An 18,280-nucleotide genomic window follows, 5' to 3' on the forward strand; every position below is an offset into this window, starting at 1 on the left:
TGATGACGAATGATGCTATCCATTAAAAAATTGAAGATTTTACATTTAAGTTTCCAGTCATTGCCTACCCTCCCCATGGGATTCCACTAAACATGTACGTTGATTGGATTACATTAATACTACTATACAAAATTCTACATTTACCCTAGTTGAAACAGGATAAGAGGTATAACAGCACCCATTTCAACTCTGTAGATCCTCCATAAATCCCTTTCAGATCAACACTAATCAGGCGAGCCCAGCACCAAAGCATTACAGGGAGCCGCCTTTGGGATCGGTCTTGGCCACCTGTAATTTTCAAGCATAAAGAGATTATAAGAAATTATAGAAACACATGGCCTGACAATGAAATGTCTGCCAAAGCAAAGTATCTTTAAATCTCAGAAAACCAGGTCTATTAGCTAGGAGCAGGCTCTCACTTTCTAGACAAGAAGGCCTCAGACACCCTGCTGTAGTCTAGTACCAAGCCAGGGTTTGGAAGCTTGAAATGTGAGGATCAATGGTGGTTTAGATTTTCAACAGAATGAACAAGTAGGTCCTGGTAAGACGGTTTAAATCCTTTCATTCCTCCTTAAAAGACTAATCCTAAGCAACACATTTCAGTTCTCCTGAAATTCTTCCAGATGAACTGTACTGACAACTTTGGCCACAAAGGAGGTGAAGCTCCTCGCGGTAAAAATTGCTTGGTCTGCTGTCACTTTGACAAAGCAAGAGTACAACAATGCATGCATCCTAAAATGTATATGGAACCAGCAATCAGGATCTTTGTAGGTTGCCTGGGTAAGGGCAGATTTGAAGCCTCCTACTGATTATACTTGGAGCAGAAGAAAGATTTTTCAGCTAAGAAGTTTTGCTCGGGATCAAATGGAGTTCACCGTAGGAAATGGTAATTCGATTCACATCTGGTGGGACAACTGGCATCCCCATGGGCCTAGAAACTAGATCTAGTGCAATGATGGCTATTCAAAGTACTTTTTAAGTTGTTTGTGATTGTGGTAGAGAATACTTTTTAAAATGTTTTTTTGTTTAAAAATATATTAAAATAATATTATTTTTATTTTCTAAAATTTATTTTTAATATCAACATATTAAAATGATCTAGAAACATAAGAAAAAAATTCACTTGAAGCCAACAAAACAAAATTTTTGAAAAACAAGGTTGGGCCACGCTCCGAAACACCCCTTTAATTACACAGTGATCCTGATACTTCTAGTGGTGATGGTTAAGTGGAATACAGAGAGGGAAATAAATAGTGGAACATATGGTGGAACTTGCTCTAATCCTGCTGTTGTTATCAGATGGGCTAATCAGGTCGTTCATAACAGATTATTTTACACAGCTTTGCTCCAGAAGAATAGTATGCAGTATAAGCATATCGCTTTATATAGTTGCTCTTTCTTGACTTCTGCATGGTTCTCTGTTTTCTTTACACGTTGTAAAGTTTTGTGGAGGTTAAGCTCCTTCTTAGTATCCTTTTGATTAATTAAATTCTCTCATTCATCAAAAAAGAGATTTCATGTAAATTACCTGAACACTCCATAATAAACATGGCCAAAACCCATATCAATAGTCAGAAGGCGGGTAAAGCATCTCCAACTGACGCCATCATATGTCAATAACTGGAGGAGGCAATCTCCAGTAATTCCATGAATTAAAATCCTCCTGTTCCCAATAGAGAAAAAAACGAGACAGAAAATTAGTCACTGCATGGAAGATAACTAGGCCTGGAAATGCAGGCACAGCCTATGTGATGTTATCTGAGTTATTTGAGATTGCTTAAGCTCAAATTCAACTCAGATTAGTTGTGCTCATTGTAAGCTGGGAAGAAAAGAATTTATTTCAATTTTCCCAGGAAACAAACACTAAGAAAACTTAGCCACCCCTCCAACGGCAACTGATGTGCAAAAATAGCCCATTAGTGCAAAGCTCAATGTCTGACTAATTAGCTTGGTATGCACAATAGCTCCATAATTATGATGATCATAGAGTATAAAAGTGACACGGAACTAAACCTGCTCAAATGATGTCATGGGTGGAAACATGTCATGCACAAGAGCATGAAGCGAAGTATATGATTTTGTGTCAACACGGCGGTTCACAGCAACTTCACCCTGCAAAATGTAAAAACCATCAGAAGGAAACTTTGTCATCATAGCATCAATAGCACTTACAGTGCCATCTTCCAAGCACAAAGGCCTTGAATTACCTTCGGATTAATGATGAAGATTTTTCCCTTTGGGATTCCAACCTTGAGGTAGCTTATCTCATCAGTGTCTCTATTTCCAAAACCAGCATAGAAAGGATTGCAATCGGAAGGAAACAAAGCCCTGATATCCTGCAACAATGAAGAAAGCATAAATTCACCCACTTCAGTGAAACTCTGTAGCCTATCAGGTACCAGTAAAGATTTCAAAAAGTTTCTCAGGACTAGCAGGAAGTTAACTATAATGTAAGTAGGACCTCTCTCTCTCTCTCTCTCTCTCTCACACACACACACACACACACACATGAAGACAAGATAGCATATACTATAACAAGAAAAAGAAAAGGAGAGAAACGACGATACATGTAGATTTTATGTTACTTAACATAAATGCCGAGAAAATTTAAGCTAAAAACTAGCTGTGAAGTTTGTAACAAAATGAAATAACAAATATACCATCTAGAAGAAAAGGCTTCTCAGTCCATTACTGTAAACTCTAAGGCCTTCTTGCTTTGAACAGTTGGAAAGAAGAACAAAAGACTTTCCATAGAACAAAAGACTTTCCATAGAGCAAAAACTTCATTAATTTGTTCAAATTAAAAAAACACAAATAGGTTCCTTTAATTTACTCGTGAAACATCCAAAAGAAATCCATCAGAAACACAAAGCTTAAGTATGAAATGCTTTACAGACCAACACAGCTGCAAGTTAAACAGATATGAGGATTTGAATACATCATGATAAATATGAATTGAGGAGAACTAACCTCCAAACATGCGATCTTGAATTCATGAGGAGCCCTTCTAATGACTGAGAAAGCAGAAAATATACTTAGTTCACACATTATAATCAAGAAACTAATTCATTACCAGAAAAATCAATATATGCTCATAGAACTAATGAAAGTTGCATTGTTGGATGAGTAAAACAACTGAAGCCCAGAAATAAGAACAAGACGTGCATAGCGCATTCAAGAACCATCTTTTCCCAGTTCTTAAGAAAATAATGCCAATGGATCCCAGTTACCTTCGCGAAATAGAGAAGGAAAAACTCCATCGGGAGATATAACAATAGGACCATCTGGTAAAGCCTTCCCATCCTGAAAATCAGGGGAAAAAATTACCCAAGGGGGAAAATGAGTTGTTTAAACAAAAGACATTTCAGTCACACTTTCTTGGTCCTGATTTCTAATTTCAAAATGCGAGCTAACAGTCAATTCACCTGCTTGAGGTTGACTAGAAATTGTCTAGTATGATAGGCTTGAGAAATTGCACGTGCACTTAGAAAAAGTAATTGATAGCCATTTTCCTGTAACAAACAAGTAAACAATTTTGGTCCGTGTACGGATACAATTTACAACAATGCTTTCACTAATCATTAACCAAGTTGTATGTGACATTTTGCTAAGTTTTGGCTGCTAAAATGAAAGTTGGCAATTTTGTATTCACACTGCCAGATAAGGAACCAGCAAAACCAATCCAAAATGCTGAAAAAAATAAACTTGAGGGATAAAAGATGGATCTCCAGTTTAGACTGTAAGAAGCCTGCCACCAGTGTTTCCTATATTCACAGTGATGAGTGACGAGGTGCAATATCGAACACTGCCTCAAGCAATTAACATAATATGAATGCTATGCACTCCAGACACATAAGACGAGATATTACAAACCTTAATAGCACAAAACAAATGTGCAACACCCATTTGTGACCAGTCTACTCCAACCATAGGCATGAACTGACCTAGAACATCCGATCTGTGATAACAATGTAAAATAAAGTGAGTCAGGTGCGCCCAAAAAATCACCAGCACCAATGTGACAGTTTCAAGGAAGCATTTATGCAATGCAACTTGACTTCAAGACTAGTGAGAATGTACAAAAGTTATAGTAGGAAATGAAAAGAAAAGGGAGGGTTTTCTTGAGAGAGACGTTTGCAACTAATAAATTAATGTTAAAGAATGCATGTGATACTACTTTATATTGCATGTGAATTAGTTTGTGGATAAATTTGGTAAATATCTCAAAGTAGTTACTTCCCAGTTCATGCTACAGAAGCAATAAACCTTAATTCGACAGGTGTTCATGTAAGCACCATTTCATAAACATTAAAGAGAGAGATTCAGAACTTAAACATGAAACTTCAACTTATTATTATTTGGAAATGCATAAGATGTAAGAAATCTTATTAAACTTGCCTTGTAATCGTCCCATCAACATCGGAGATCACTATGTGAGTGTTCCATTTCCACAGATAAATTCTCGCATCAACCTGTTGAGCAGCATAATTTCAAGCAATCACCACTTGAAAATAGAAGGAAATTGGAAAAAGAAATTTAAAAGGCCTTAAAAATTGCAGTGGAAAAAATGAAAAAATGTGAGTGTTAATGGAATGAAGAATCACCTGCTGCTTCCCCAGCATTGCAGTGGAAAACGTGAAGGTCACAACATTCCTCCCTTCCTTCAGATTCAAGGATGCCAGTTGTTCAGATGTTGGAGTATTCGCCCTTACCATTTTTTTGGTGACCTTAGGATTAATTACACTGTAATCTTTATCTGTGTGAAGGTTGCAATCTGAAACATTCTCAGAGTCAGAACTTCTGGTATCATTTAGAGCATGCTGTGGAATCTTCCTAGACCTTGATCTTTTGAAAGAGAAAGGCCAAATTCTCCAGCTTCCGCCAGAAGCAACAATCACTTTCGATGAATCCCCTACAAGAGATTTCTCAACTCAGTCAACAGGTATCATGCCTTTTTGTTCTTATATGTTTTCAACACCAAATAGAACAATCCCTATAACAGGGGGAGCAGCTACATCCCATTGAAAGTAAAGAACACCAAATCTAACAAGAAGCATATCATCCTTCACAGCTGCAGGACCTATAGAAAATTTTCTATGCCCAGCTTTTGAGAATCAAATGCTGGAGAAGCAGCTTCTTCAGCCCCTACCCCTTCATATAACAAGTGTTTGCAAATAAATATCTCTACATAAAACACAAGGCATGTAACTCTCTAGTGATTGCTGCATACAGAACCCTGAATGCCTCAAGTAATTACCAAATGAAAGTACTCTCATTTGTAATGGAATTTGTTTTTTATTGGAACTATAGAAATACACCTATAATTAAAGAAGGGTTTTTTTTATTTTTTGGAAGTTGAAGAGAATGTCATAGTTAAACTGAAAGTGAACAATTCCCAAGCAGAAGAAAAGTGAAAGAGGTTGCTGAATTGCTATAGAATGTAATAGTGCCATTTTCTCTCTCTGTAACATCACATGTGCTTAGTATAACACAACTGAGACCGCATAGTAGAAATTTCAAAAATAAATAAAACGTTTTCATTTCAGAGCATTGTCCAAACAACTTGCAATTAATTGAAACACGTAGAAATGATATAAACACAAATATCCAAGTTCTCTTACCAAAAGTAGAGCTGGAAACAGCATTTTCAAGATCTTCTGAATTGTGAATACCTTCAATATTAGAATGCTCCTTTGCTGATTGGATTTCATTTCCTGTATCTAACTTTACACACTCTGACTCATTTGTTCTACATAATGTCTCCTCCAAGGATTTGGAAATGGAGTCTAGCGAGTGGCTTAAGGGAAAATGGAGATCATTTGCATCCATGTTATCAAAACGAGACCTCATGTTGGGTAATGATTCAACCAGCCTTGAGACTTCAGCATCAGTAACACTATGAACTTTGGGAATGCCAATGGGACTTGATGTTATCTTTGAATATTCTTTCGGGGTTTCAAGATCAGCCAGTCTACTCTCTTGAACAAACTGATCCGGAGATGAACAAGATACATCACTTGTATCAAGAGACCCATCCATTTCTTCATTTCTTTCCAAACAGAATGAAGGATCATTTTTTTCGTCTTTTTCACCAAGAAAATTCGACTCGCACTGAGTCCTGCTTGGTTTGAGTTCATCAAGGTCACTGAAAATGAACTGCTCTTCCTCTGAGCTCTCTAGGGCAGGAATAATAGCTGTTTTTGTTGGACCACAACTACCATAAAAGTGTTCTGAATCCCCAAATGAATCCACTGCAGATTGGGGTTCATTCCTGATAATTTCCTTGCCGTTGTTTTTCACATCTTGTGTTTTTTGGCCTGTGTTGCTAAAATTCAAAATGGTACCAGTGCTCATTGACTCTAATTCTTCAGCCGAACCAAGCATAGGGTCAGCAGACTCAGCACCAACCATTTGAGCATCGGATTTTGACACTATCATTGGCACTTCAAGGTTCACCTTATCATGGATATGCATGCAAGAAGATGGATTTGTTTGATTCGAAAAACTGTAGCTAGCATCAATGCGTTCTGTCTCCAACTCAATGTCCTCAGGTTGCTGCTTGAGCATGTCCTGATGGAAAACTACTATACCTCAGTGTCAACAGAATCAGAAGTTAATGGGTTTATATCAATTACAAAAATAGATTAAGGTACAGTTCAAGTATGGGGATGAGTTGCGCTGAGGCAAACAATTGTGGTGTTTGGAATGAGCTCAGCAAAGAAATGCATGAGCACAAGCTTGGCTAAAGCTTCATGGAACTCATGGGCTCACAAGCCTGTGAGTCAAAACTTGTAATGCTTGGATTGTTAAAAAATCAAATGAATTGAATTGACCTTTAAAGGCTTGCTACTGGCAAAGCTGCAGGTGCTATTTCCTAATGCTCACAGCAGTTCCTTCTTCCCTCTCAACTTTAGAAAATTTAAGCATCATTTAAATAAGTTGCAAAATCCCCATTTCTTTGAAATATTTATTAAGAAAACTAACAAGATTCACATTTTTCCAAGAGTTCTTTACAAGAAATAAATGGATTGTGGTAGAAGATTACCTCAGGTAGTGGCTCAGCTGTCAAATGCAAAGTTTTGGCAGAAAAGTGTGCTTCCCTGGGTCCTCCACTAGCAAGGTACAGTGTTCCATGAGTTTGTTCGGTATAACCGTTCAGCCTCATTATTGAGCTCTCTGATGTCTCACAATAAATGAAGGATTGAGCTCTGGATTCACTCTCCTCCTCGGAAGTGGCATGATCTGGTAAAGAAGCATCTTTTTCATCACAAGGCTGTTTGTCACCAACATTCTCGCCTGGACACGCTTCAGGGACGTCTGAAATTTTTGCCTCGGGAGCAGAGACCACAGATATGACACCCTTAGCTTTAACATCAGGATCAGCATTTTGGGAACTAAGTTCATTAATATCTCTTGATAATCCAGATACTACCCCACACTTTTCATCCAAAACACTTTCATCCATTGTGGAAGTTTCAGCAACTTGATCCATGCTACCTAAAGTTGACATTTCTACACTAGGTTCCTCAGCAGAACACTCGAGGCTCATGAAGCCAGATTGCAAGTCGTTTACCGTCTCTACATTGCAGGAAACAGTTTCCTCAGCCAACATACAGCGGTCAGCATTCGTTTCAATGGCATCGTGCAAAGATGACTCCTTCCGGCTTTTGTCGTCAATAGCGGGCATATTATGTCCATTACCCTCCAATGCATCTGAAGCAGAAAACCTTGAATCATTGTCTTTCCTAGGCTTAGTGGGGTCAAGATTAGTAGACCACCTCACCTCCAACAGATCAGCTGCAATCTCAGCACGCTCCAGTGAAGTCCTTGCCTTGCCAGCACCATCATCTCCCTCTCGGCAACTATCCTCCTTGAATGAGCCACGTCCAAAAACAAGCCCTAATATCCTTGAACGGCGGGAATTAGTCCTAGCCAGAATACTCCCATTGGTTCCATCAAGCTGGTCGCCTGAATTCAACTGATAGGCATCATAATTGCAACTTTTTGTCTTCGCTGGCCTCCTATTTTTTTGAGATTGCTCATCCGTCTCATCACTGGAGGACAAAGGATATAAAACAGATTCCTCTTCATCCCCTTCTACCTCTCTGAGAAAAAAAGCTTCCCCTCTCCTATCAAGATACATGTGAAAATCTGCTTCAACTTCATTCACACTAACATTCACTACTTTCTCTCGCGCCTTTAAAACCCCTTGAAATTTACCAAACCGGACATACCAAGGAGATGACTTGAAGCTCCCATCTGGCTGTTCCACTACAATTATATCCACAGCTCCACCAAAAGGGTGAAATGGTCCAGAGACTGTGTACACCCCTCGAGTGATATACCTTCCTAGTCTCTCCACGGCATTCATCTTGTGATATTTTTGTATTCCACCTAGATCACGAATTCTCAAAACAACACTCAATCATAACTCGTGACCCTGAGTGATGAGCCCCGAAAGATTGCGAGGCTTCTTATTGTTATAGAGCTCAAAACTTGACACCCTTATGAACCTTCAAGTATCAGCACAACTTCAATTCTGATAGAACCAGATTAGAAAACCAAGAATCAATCACCAATAACCCAATTGATAAAAAAAAATAAAAAGAAATTTCACTTGTTTCCTTGGCACAATACCATGACACGCAAATCAATCAAGAAGCCCTCAAAAGCATCAAAGAAAACATTAAAAACCCACCAAATCCATCACCAGTCTAGCCATCAGATGAACAAGAGAGTGGTCCAACGACTCCAGGTATCAAAGATAGCTGCAAAAACTGCAAAAGAAATGGAAAGAAAAACCCAGAATAAGATGGAAGTCAAGACGCCACATAAAAGAAAAGCATGTGGCGTAATAAAAGCATATTCTTAAATAATTATTCGAATGTGCCAAACTGTAACAAACATTAAAATCCACAAGCAGATAAAAGACACAAAAAATCATACAAATATTTTACTTACCAGTCATTTTTTTTTCCCCGGTTTTACAACAACTATTCAACATTCCTAGAAATAAATTTAAAAAAAAAATAACCAGGAGATGAGAGAAAGGGTCAAATCCCACAAGGGCCAACAAGCTTGGCGATCTCTACATGAGAGAAAGAGAGAGAGCTTGGAGACAGACGTCTGGCATCTGGATTTTTAAGAGTTCAGGTGTGGAGTTGTGTTATTTTAGGTGGGGAACTCATGGCCCGGGTTTTACTGTAACGCCTTTGGCAGTTATTTTATATTTTTATTTGTCTCTGAAATCCTGAACCGATCACGAGACACATGCATAGAATGGAATGGCTCATGTTTGGTCCAAAATCTAATTCTTCCAAGACAACAAAAGAGGACAAGACACTGTTGTCACTCACCCAAGCTGATCTAATTCTCAAGATCAGGTCGTTGTTTCATCAATTTTTTCCATTTCATGATTTTTTAAGTTTGGAAAAAATTATCATGGCATTTTTATAGCTTTGTTGTTTTTATTATATTTTAAAAAATTATAATTTGTATTTTATATGGATGTAAAACAAACTCAACAGTATAACAATTTCAAATATAACAAAAAAATAAATATAAAAATTATTGAACTATAACTCGGTAGTAATTTTCTTTCATCTTTAGATCAATACTATATTTTTTTACCAGTAAAGAATCATAGTATATAATTTTGTTTGTGCAACACCAACTATTTATGCATAAAATAAATTCTCTCGTAATCTTGAATTCAAGCTTCATGATTTTTAATATAATAATTATTAAAAAATTATATAATTATTAATTTCAGAATTTATAAAAATTATTGAAGTGAGCATAAATTGACCCGCCCACTTATACTAATAAAAAAAATTATATATAAAAAGATAAAAATATAAAATAATTAATTAATTTTACAGTGAATTTTGTATTTTAAATATAAAAAATTATTAAAAAATCCATTTATCCCTCTATTTTCATATTTTCTGTCTTAAATCAGTAATTTAAAGCTATGATGTTACAAATAAACACACTGAAGAATATTGATGCTTCATGTGGATTGAAATGCGTTTGGGGCAACACGATGCAAGTGTTTTTTATATATACCTTTTTCGGGCTTTAATTAAAGATTATTACTTCATGTTATGGAATTCAACTCTTTGTTTTATTTTATTTTATTGTTATATTCAATAATAATAAGCAAAAATTAATGCATACCATCAAACTAATTTATGATGTTGTTGTACTTTTTAACTCGTTATAAAGAATAAATAGATTCTTGTACTTTTTGTAGTTATTATAAGAAAATAAATAGATGTGACAAAAGTCATGGTGCTTTGAAAATAACTAATAATATTTTATTAATTATTCCTTCACATATATTGAGGAAACAGGGAGCAAGGGAAGGAAAAAAATGAAACAGATGATAACCATAAAATAATAAAATATTTACACTTAAAATTTATCTTTTATTTGTTTTTTTAAAGTGGTTTCAATGAGTAACTAATTTATGCGATTACCATGAAATTTATCAGTATATTCAAGAAGGATAGAAAATTTCCAAGTGAATATATTCCTATAATTTTTAGTGGGTTATTAAGTTCATTTCCTCTCTTGTTTTTATATATTTTTTTAAAAAATAAATTCTAAAAAACAATTAATAAGATATCATTAATTATTCTTCATGCAGTATAAAATTTTCCAACTAATTCTTGCCTTTTCAATTGATCTGAGATGAATAATCTATATTCAAATTAGTATATCCATGAAATCGTATCTTGGACGGTGTGTTGCGGGGGTTCTTATAGTTGCACGTGTCAAGTCACTCTTGGCTTCTATATGTCAAACGTGGTCATTAGGGTAGTTGGAAAGACAGCCAATGGGGGCTGTTCGGGTAGCAAGAAAAGATAAAATTAAGTGTCTTGTATTTGTTTTATAAAACATTTTAACATCATGATTTTTACAATATCTGACGAGTATAAATATAAAGAAAATATAATAATAACAAGATAATAACAGCTGGCGCTGTCCCAGCAAGCTAAATCTCAACAGCTACAAGTCAACATTTGTTTCTATCTCTGGAAATATCTCTGGAGATATAATCGTATATTTCTGTATTTTCACCTTTTGATCCGGCATGGCACGGTAATTGAAGGCGAGACGAAAGTGACTTCATACATCTCCTAGAAAATTTGACATGTGAAGTCAGTTTTTTTTTCTTTTCAAAACTGTGGGTATATACTTTTTAAAAAATATGTTTGATATAAAAAATATTAAATTGATAATTTTTTGATTTTTTTAATTTTAATGTATTGGTATTGAGAATAAAAAAAAATTAAAAATTATTTTTATGTAAAAAATACTTTAATTTTTTTCAAATTGTGGCTATATGCATTTTAAAAATATATTTAATATAAAAAATATTAATTGATGTTTTTTAATAATTCTATACATTGATATTAAAAATAAAAAAAATTATAAAAAATATTTTTATATGTTTATATATAAAAAAAACATTTAAAAAAATATGAGGACTTTATTTCCGTACACAATCTAAAAATATCTTGGCAGAACGCGTAGGATGTAGCTAAAATCAAACATGCTGCGACGTGTTGGCACGCTCACTTAATGTCACATTTCTGCTCTCAGATTAATTTTGATTGCACAGTTTAAAATATATTAAATCTTTTTTTGTTTTTATCTATATCAACATTTAACCCGATACACTATTAATAACTTTTTGACTATATATATATATATATATATATAAACTTATTTATGTCATCGTTTTAATTTTTATAATTCATTATGTAGGATAATTTCATTGTCAATTTTATCATGGATAACATTTTCTTTCCTTATTGTGCGAGATATCTCACTACAAAAATATATAATATAAAAAATTAAAATAATATCTCAAAATTCATAATTTCCAGCTTCAAATAGTAAAATATAAATAAATTGGACACCATCTAAAAATAAATTCCAAGGTGTTACAGCATTATTAACTGTTTGAGAAAAAATAACATGTGGCTAACACAAATAAAATGTCAAAAAATAAATCTAGCAAAGGTAAGAAAACAAAAACAAAAACAAAATAAAATAAAAAATATTTATAATCAAACATGAAAAAACATATCAGATAAGAGAATACAAAATCACCAAATAAAAATAAAAAAAATAAACAAAGTTAAATAAAGTCAGACATAAAAATCATCACGTAGATAAAAATAAAACCAGAAATGCTTGCAATTTTACATAGATATTATTTAGTTATGAACATATATATTACGATTATTTTCTTGGAGAGATATACATAATGCACTACTAGAAAAAAGAAGAAGAGTTGTTTAACCAAGAGAGTAAATTGTAATTTATTACCTCTTTTGATATATTTTTTAAATTAGTATTTATATTTTAAAAATTATAAGTTAATCAAAATTAATTATTTGTAATAATAGCAATAATAATAATAATAATAATAATAATAAAATACACTTTTTAAATACACTCTTAATTTTGTCTGAAGTGGATACGATTAGAAAAATTGATTATAAATTACAGGTGTTGTAAAAAAAAAAAAGACAATTCTAATTATAATGAAACATCACAATCAATAAGCCGATGTTATAAATGAGATGGAATTTGTTTTGTTTTTTTAGGCAATACAAAATCAACAAAAAATACCAAAACATTATGGTTTTTTCTGCGTTGATTTTCACTGTATAAATGCGGCACGTGTTGTTAAATTTTCAGTTTTTTTTTGTTTTGGATGCTTCCATGTAGTATTTTTGTTGTCTTCTCGTTTGTTTTTTTGTTTCTGCTCTTAAAGTTTTTATTTTTTTTATTTTCATATATTTATATCATATTTTTAATTTTTTTTTCATAAAATTATTTCATTTTGCACTTCTTAGCGTGTTCATGGTTTTGGACATTGTCCTATTGTTTATTGATCATTAATTTTATAAAATAAAACCATAATTATTGTTAAAAATAACAATTAAAAAAGTATTTACCAAATTTTACATAAAAAAAAAATAGACACCACCTTTTATATTTTATACACAGCAAAGCACACAAATCGACATGGAAAAGGAGAAGGAAAAAGAAGATAAAAAAGTGATGGAGACACTCCTAGCACCACGCACTGTTACGAAGGGAAGCGCTCGCAAGATGATTACTAGGGCACCAACAATAGCCTTTATTGGAACTCAGAGGATACCGTATAAGCCATCATTATGTGGCAGCTTTCCTCACATGTTAATAAGTGTGTCACACATGTCAAACATTTTTTTTTTCCATTTCATTTAATTCTATCTATATTTTCTTGTTATAAATTTTTAATTTAAAGTTTATCCCACTGGGCCCTTACTTAGCCCAATAAAGACTCAGCTGGGGAGAGACAATGTTACGTGAAGAAAAAAAAAAAAAAAAGGAAACAAAATGCCCAACAGACCACAAGTGCAGCCTGATTGAACACAGCAAAAGAGCAAAAATATACCCGCGCCTTAAAATATTGTTGTACTCATGCTTAACTCTCTCTATATATATATTATTGAAGATAATATATATTGTTGTACTATAATTAATCTTCAATTGTAGGAAAAAAACATAACAAATGCCCAAACACTTTGAATTTCAGGCTAGGCAGAGAATCGATAAGAATGTTTTAAGTCTGGCCCACTTAACTGAGACTAGAAATAATATATAAAAAATCCTCATGATATTGATTTTTTTTTTTCACAAATTTTTTTTACCAGACCCGCGGAAAGGAATCGAAAACTATGGCATTTGGTATTTAGTTTTCAACAATTTAAAACGTGTTTGGAAATCTGGTTGTTGTATTTGGTATTTAGTTTTCAACAATTTAAAGCGTGTTTGGAAATCTGGTTGTTGTTGCTTTTCAAAATATTTTTTATTTAAAAAAGTATATCAATAATATTTTTTTATTTTTTAAAAATTATTTTGAAATTAGCGTATTAAAATGATTTAAAAATATCAAAAACATATTAATTCAAAGCTAGAAAAAAAATTTAAATTTTTTTAAAAATATTTTTAAAATGCAGTTCCAAACAGTATCTTATCGGTAAACCTGCCTATAAACTCTGCCAAGAGGAAGAACATAGCCTAGATTCAAACTCTCCATTGATGTGATTGTAAAATTCTAGGCAAGTACCACTGTAATTAATAAGCGAGTTTTTTACTTTTTTTAGTTTACTCTGTATATTTATTATCGTGATAATGTTTTATTTAGAAATATACGAGAAGAAAATGTTTTTATTTTTTTTAAATTATTTTTAATATCATTAAATTAAAATAATTTTAAAAAATTTTAAATTTTAAATTTTTAAAAAATATAAATTATACCGTATTCCTAAACATTCATGAATAAAATTTAATTTTTTATTTTTTTAAAAAATAGATGTTGCAACTGTTAAAAAAAAAGAGTAAATCAAATAATTAGTCTTTCTAGTTTGTAAAATAAACTGAATAACCCCTCTAATTTCAAAAAACTAATTCATTAATTCTTTTTATCCATTTCATGCTTTTATTTTCAATTTATCTTGTTTTTTAAGAAATGTAATTAAAGAAAAAACAGATAATACAAAAATATTTTCAAGAAAAATACACTTTTTAAAACCAAATTAATATTAAACTAAATAATACTAGTCAAGGAATTAATTAAATAATTTTAAAAACTAGATATATTATTTAAATCTTTTTGTAAAACTAGAAAAACTAATTTATAATTCACTAAAAAAAAGCACCCCCTAAACTAATTTTTTTTTCAGAAAAAGAAAAAGAAAAATGGAATCGGCACTACTGAACAAGGACAACCTCGGCCAATGTCCAGATAAATTGGGCTTAAGAATGGCTGTGCTTCAGCCAGGCTTGATTCACTTAAGCCGAGGGGCTAGCTAACATGTCACCAAATTTAACAGGCCCGTTGTCAAGGATCCAGCTAATAATAGTATTTCTAGATACGGTCCAAGTTCCACCCCATGAACCGGTTGTCAAACCCAGCTAGAGGCTTGACCCATAACAGAGTTTGGTTCCCACTAGAATAATTTTTTTATTTATTAAAATAATATTCACATGGTGTTGACTTAGGCCAGATTTAGACTGGGTTTGACCGACCTGTAAGTTAACTGGCAGGTACATTAAATTTAACAAAATCAATAACTTTCCTGTTGAAATTGAAATTAAAAAAAAAAAAACTCCTGGTCACGAGTTTCTGGAATCAGCTCACTCCGGCAAGGTGGGTCTAATAAATATCTTGGAAAAATTAGAGTAGAGACCCCTAATCAAACTCCAATCCCATTGTCATATATAGAGTTTATTGTAGTAGCGTTGAAACGATATAAACAAACATAGATTAGTTTTAGTCCTTTGTTCATTTATCAAATCTTATAAAGCAAACTAAAATCCAAAAAGAAAGAAAAAGAAAACAGAGAATGGCTATAGAATTAGAAGGTATTGCTCCCTGGGAAGCTCACTGCCAGGGTCTTTTTCACGTCGTATACCCATTGGGCTAGCAAGTTAGCTAATTAACGGGCCATATACTTTATAGGCTAAGCAGCAGTAACCATTAAACCCGACCCCGTGTCACATCCTAATTTTATTTTATTTTATTTTTTAAAGATATTCAAACGATGATATTTTGATAAAAATAATTTAAAAATTAACAAGTTAATAGCTAGATGCTGGCCAACTCAACGATTCATCTAGAGTTTTTAACTGGAATAATTCTTTTTTTCAAGCTGGGGGACCAATCTAAATCTTATATAATTGAGTCTTAATTTCAAAAACTGATTCAAGTTTTAAAATAAAAATTAATTGTGTATTTTTAATTTTTATTTAGTTACTATCTCATAAAAAGATATGAATTTACCAGAGATAGAAACATATATAGTTGAAAAGATAAAAACATGAGATAAATATATATTTAAAAAGTTTTATAGTAGATTTTTATACTTTTGTAAAGTACACAGAGTCGTGTTTTTTTAATCTCAACTGTCTCTATGTTTTATATATCAAGAAAGTAGGAAATCCAAAGCTATCCTAGAGAATATATTTCTTTTCTTGTAATTATAATGATGTAATAAAATTCTTTTTATTGTTTCAAGTATTGCGTGTATATATATTTTTTTCAATCATCCACAAATGCAATTGTTGCCAACATTCAATCTAGCGAAGGGATTTTACGGGTTGAAGTATTAATTTAGTGATCTGAAACTACCAAATTCATGCATATCCTGACGGGATATTTGAAAAAAAAAATAAAATTAAGAAGATTTTATTGAAGCAACTTTGTTGCCGATTGTGGCTTTCGAACAATAAAGTGAGTCTTGTGGTAAAAAAAATCCTTAAAGTGTCCAAACTGTTTTACAAATGAATCTTGTCTCAGCCCAAGGTTGTAGAAGTGCGCGCAACTTTGGATTTTAAGACCACTATAAGAGATTCAAGCCTTTCTTTTTGAAAAGTTTAAGAAAGATTTTTGAATCCGAAGACTGCTGAATGCATCTATGATATGGTGCTCATTGCCAGCTCTTCTTTTCTAGACTTATCACTTTAGAAAAAGAGCTCGTCTTCTTTTGCAGGCAACAACACTTTTGAGCAAAATCATGTGACTGCCTCTGTTGCTTATCAGTTTTAATCATGAGAGTTTCTCCTTGAGCTCAACAGCCATTGCCCTTTATGTGGGGTTTCCTTGGTGGGGTTTAAAAGGGAAACGCGAGATTCTCAGTTTTTTTATGGTCGTGGTCATCAAACTGAGTCAATCTATGGGTTCGCCTTTCGAGTTTCGATAGTTAAATTTATGAGCGCATCCATTCGTGCGCATAGACGCACATTACACAGTACACACTCCCATTGGATATCTTCTCACTGGTTCAACGTGTTCATGCTGTTCCTTTCCCCCCCTCTTTTCGTAGCTTTAGCCTTTAGAATTATGATTAAAAGGCATGATGGAGCTTTCATGTGAGTGGGGCTGATTCTTTTGGATAACAGATATAATAATCATAAAGATGCTTCTCATGAAGCAAAGCTAACACCTGATCAGTCAATTGCCTACATCATTGCAACGTATCATCGACCTCATAGTTTCTGGTGATTTTTAATTGGAATTACCTTTGACGTGCCAATCTTGGCCAAGAGCCTCCCAACATTATTGTTATGGTATTATTGCTGTACTTGGTACTCCCTTTATCTTGAATTCTGAAACCATGGACTCTCGAGACCCACAGTCTTCAGTCTTCGAGCCCCAATGATGCCATCTCTCTTGTCACAACACCTACCACTCTGAATTATGGCCAAATTCGGGTCTTGCCTATTGTTTCATTGCTGCCTTTTTCCTGTGGGATTGGAGACTTTTGTTGCGCCCTTTTCAGCTTTTCTTTACTGGATATGCATCCACTTGTGGAATTGGTACTAATGTCATGATTTTATCATAACATAATCATGGGGTTATAATAATTAGTAGGGCAGAGATATCTGTAATTTCCATCTGCATTTTAGGTTCCTGTAATAACAAGTTGGTGATGGACCTGCTTGCTTCTTTGGGTGATGCTAATTAATTTGTTATCCTACTAGATCCATTAATTAGGTTCTTTCCGGAATGGCTAGGTATAATTAATTCACATGGAAAATATACATGTCGTGAGACGACCACGCACTACCAGCTTGCCGCCATTGGTTTGCTTAGGCCAGCAATACCCTCATGATAATGAGAAAATACTAGCTACATACATGTATAGTTATTGTCTGGTATAGAAAAGACAGACAGTCATGTCTTCTCTACACTCTTTTTTTAAAAAAATGGATAAAAATTTGTACTAAAATTATCACATTAAATGTAAATTTATTTTTACGTTTGTTTTTATTTTTTTAACCAAATATATTTATGTCTTCTATTTCAAGAGACAGTAATCAAAATGTATCCTAGGATTTTTTTGGGACGTGTTATGAAAATTACAGCAAATCTATAGCCTAGTAGTGGGTATAGTCTACATAAATTGCCATGTAGCCGACACCAATTAATTAGAAATGATCAAGACTTGGTTGAGTTGCATTAAATTATATTCTGAGCATAAATATGGCTAAGAAACAAGCTAGAATCATTTGTCAAATAGTCGGTGATGATATGATACGATGAGCTTTGCTAACATATAGGCTGAATTGCTATACTTGTTGAAAAGGAGTATCAAAGGAAAAAAAAAAACTAACTTGTGATTATGGATATCATACGATGAGCTTTGCTAACATATAGGCTCGTCGAATTGCTATACTTGTTGAAAAGCAGTATCAAAGAAAAAAGAAA

General features: G+C 33.3%; 1 protein-coding gene across 7 annotated transcripts; it reads right to left on the reverse strand.

Annotated features, from left to right (window-relative positions):
• Positions 1-9,197, reverse strand: LOC105129631 (phosphatidate phosphatase PAH2-like). 7 transcript variants are annotated; one of them, XM_011031789.1, is made up of 14 exons: positions 8,962-9,197; positions 8,699-8,777; positions 7,046-8,539; positions 5,622-6,570; positions 4,605-4,912; positions 4,399-4,472; positions 3,874-3,958; positions 3,426-3,512; positions 3,231-3,303; positions 2,971-3,014; positions 2,208-2,336; positions 2,014-2,112; positions 1,529-1,663; positions 1-288 (listed from the first exon to the last, which is right to left on the reverse strand). In XM_011031789.1, exons 3-13 carry the CDS (start codon positions 8,369-8,371, stop codon positions 1,607-1,609), a joined length of 3,231 nt encoding a protein of 1,076 aa, XP_011030091.1. In that variant the 5' UTR covers positions 8,372-8,539; positions 8,699-8,777; positions 8,962-9,197; the 3' UTR covers positions 1-288; positions 1,529-1,606. The 7 variants fall into 7 exon arrangements, with proteins under 7 accessions (XP_011030091.1, XP_011030108.1, XP_011030082.1 ...); XM_011031806.1 differs by having other exon boundaries at positions 7,046-8,777; positions 9,035-9,197; XM_011031780.1 differs by having other exon boundaries at positions 7,046-8,777.
• Positions 9,198-18,280: the final 9,083 nt, after the last annotated feature.

The sequence above is a fragment of the Populus euphratica genome, unplaced genomic scaffold (assembly GCF_000495115.2).
Source record: "Populus euphratica unplaced genomic scaffold, PopEup_1.0 scaffold2.1, whole genome shotgun sequence".
Lineage (NCBI taxonomy): Eukaryota > Viridiplantae > Streptophyta > Magnoliopsida > Malpighiales > Salicaceae > Populus > Populus euphratica.

Bases quoted from the DNA above. Each gene is read 5' to 3' on its own strand.
- LOC105129631 (XM_011031806.1), bottom strand. From the start codon at position 8,371: ATGAATGCCGTGGAGAGACTAGGAAGGTATATCACTCGAGGGGTGTAC. The intron at 3,959-4,398 runs GCAAGTTTAATA...TTGTTATCACAG, and splicing joins GTTGATGGGACGATTACAAG to ATCGGATGTTCTAGGTCAGT. The intron at 3,513-3,873 runs GTTTGTAATATC...TGTTTGTTACAG, and splicing joins ATTTGTTTTGTGCTATTAAG to GAAAATGGCTATCAATTACT.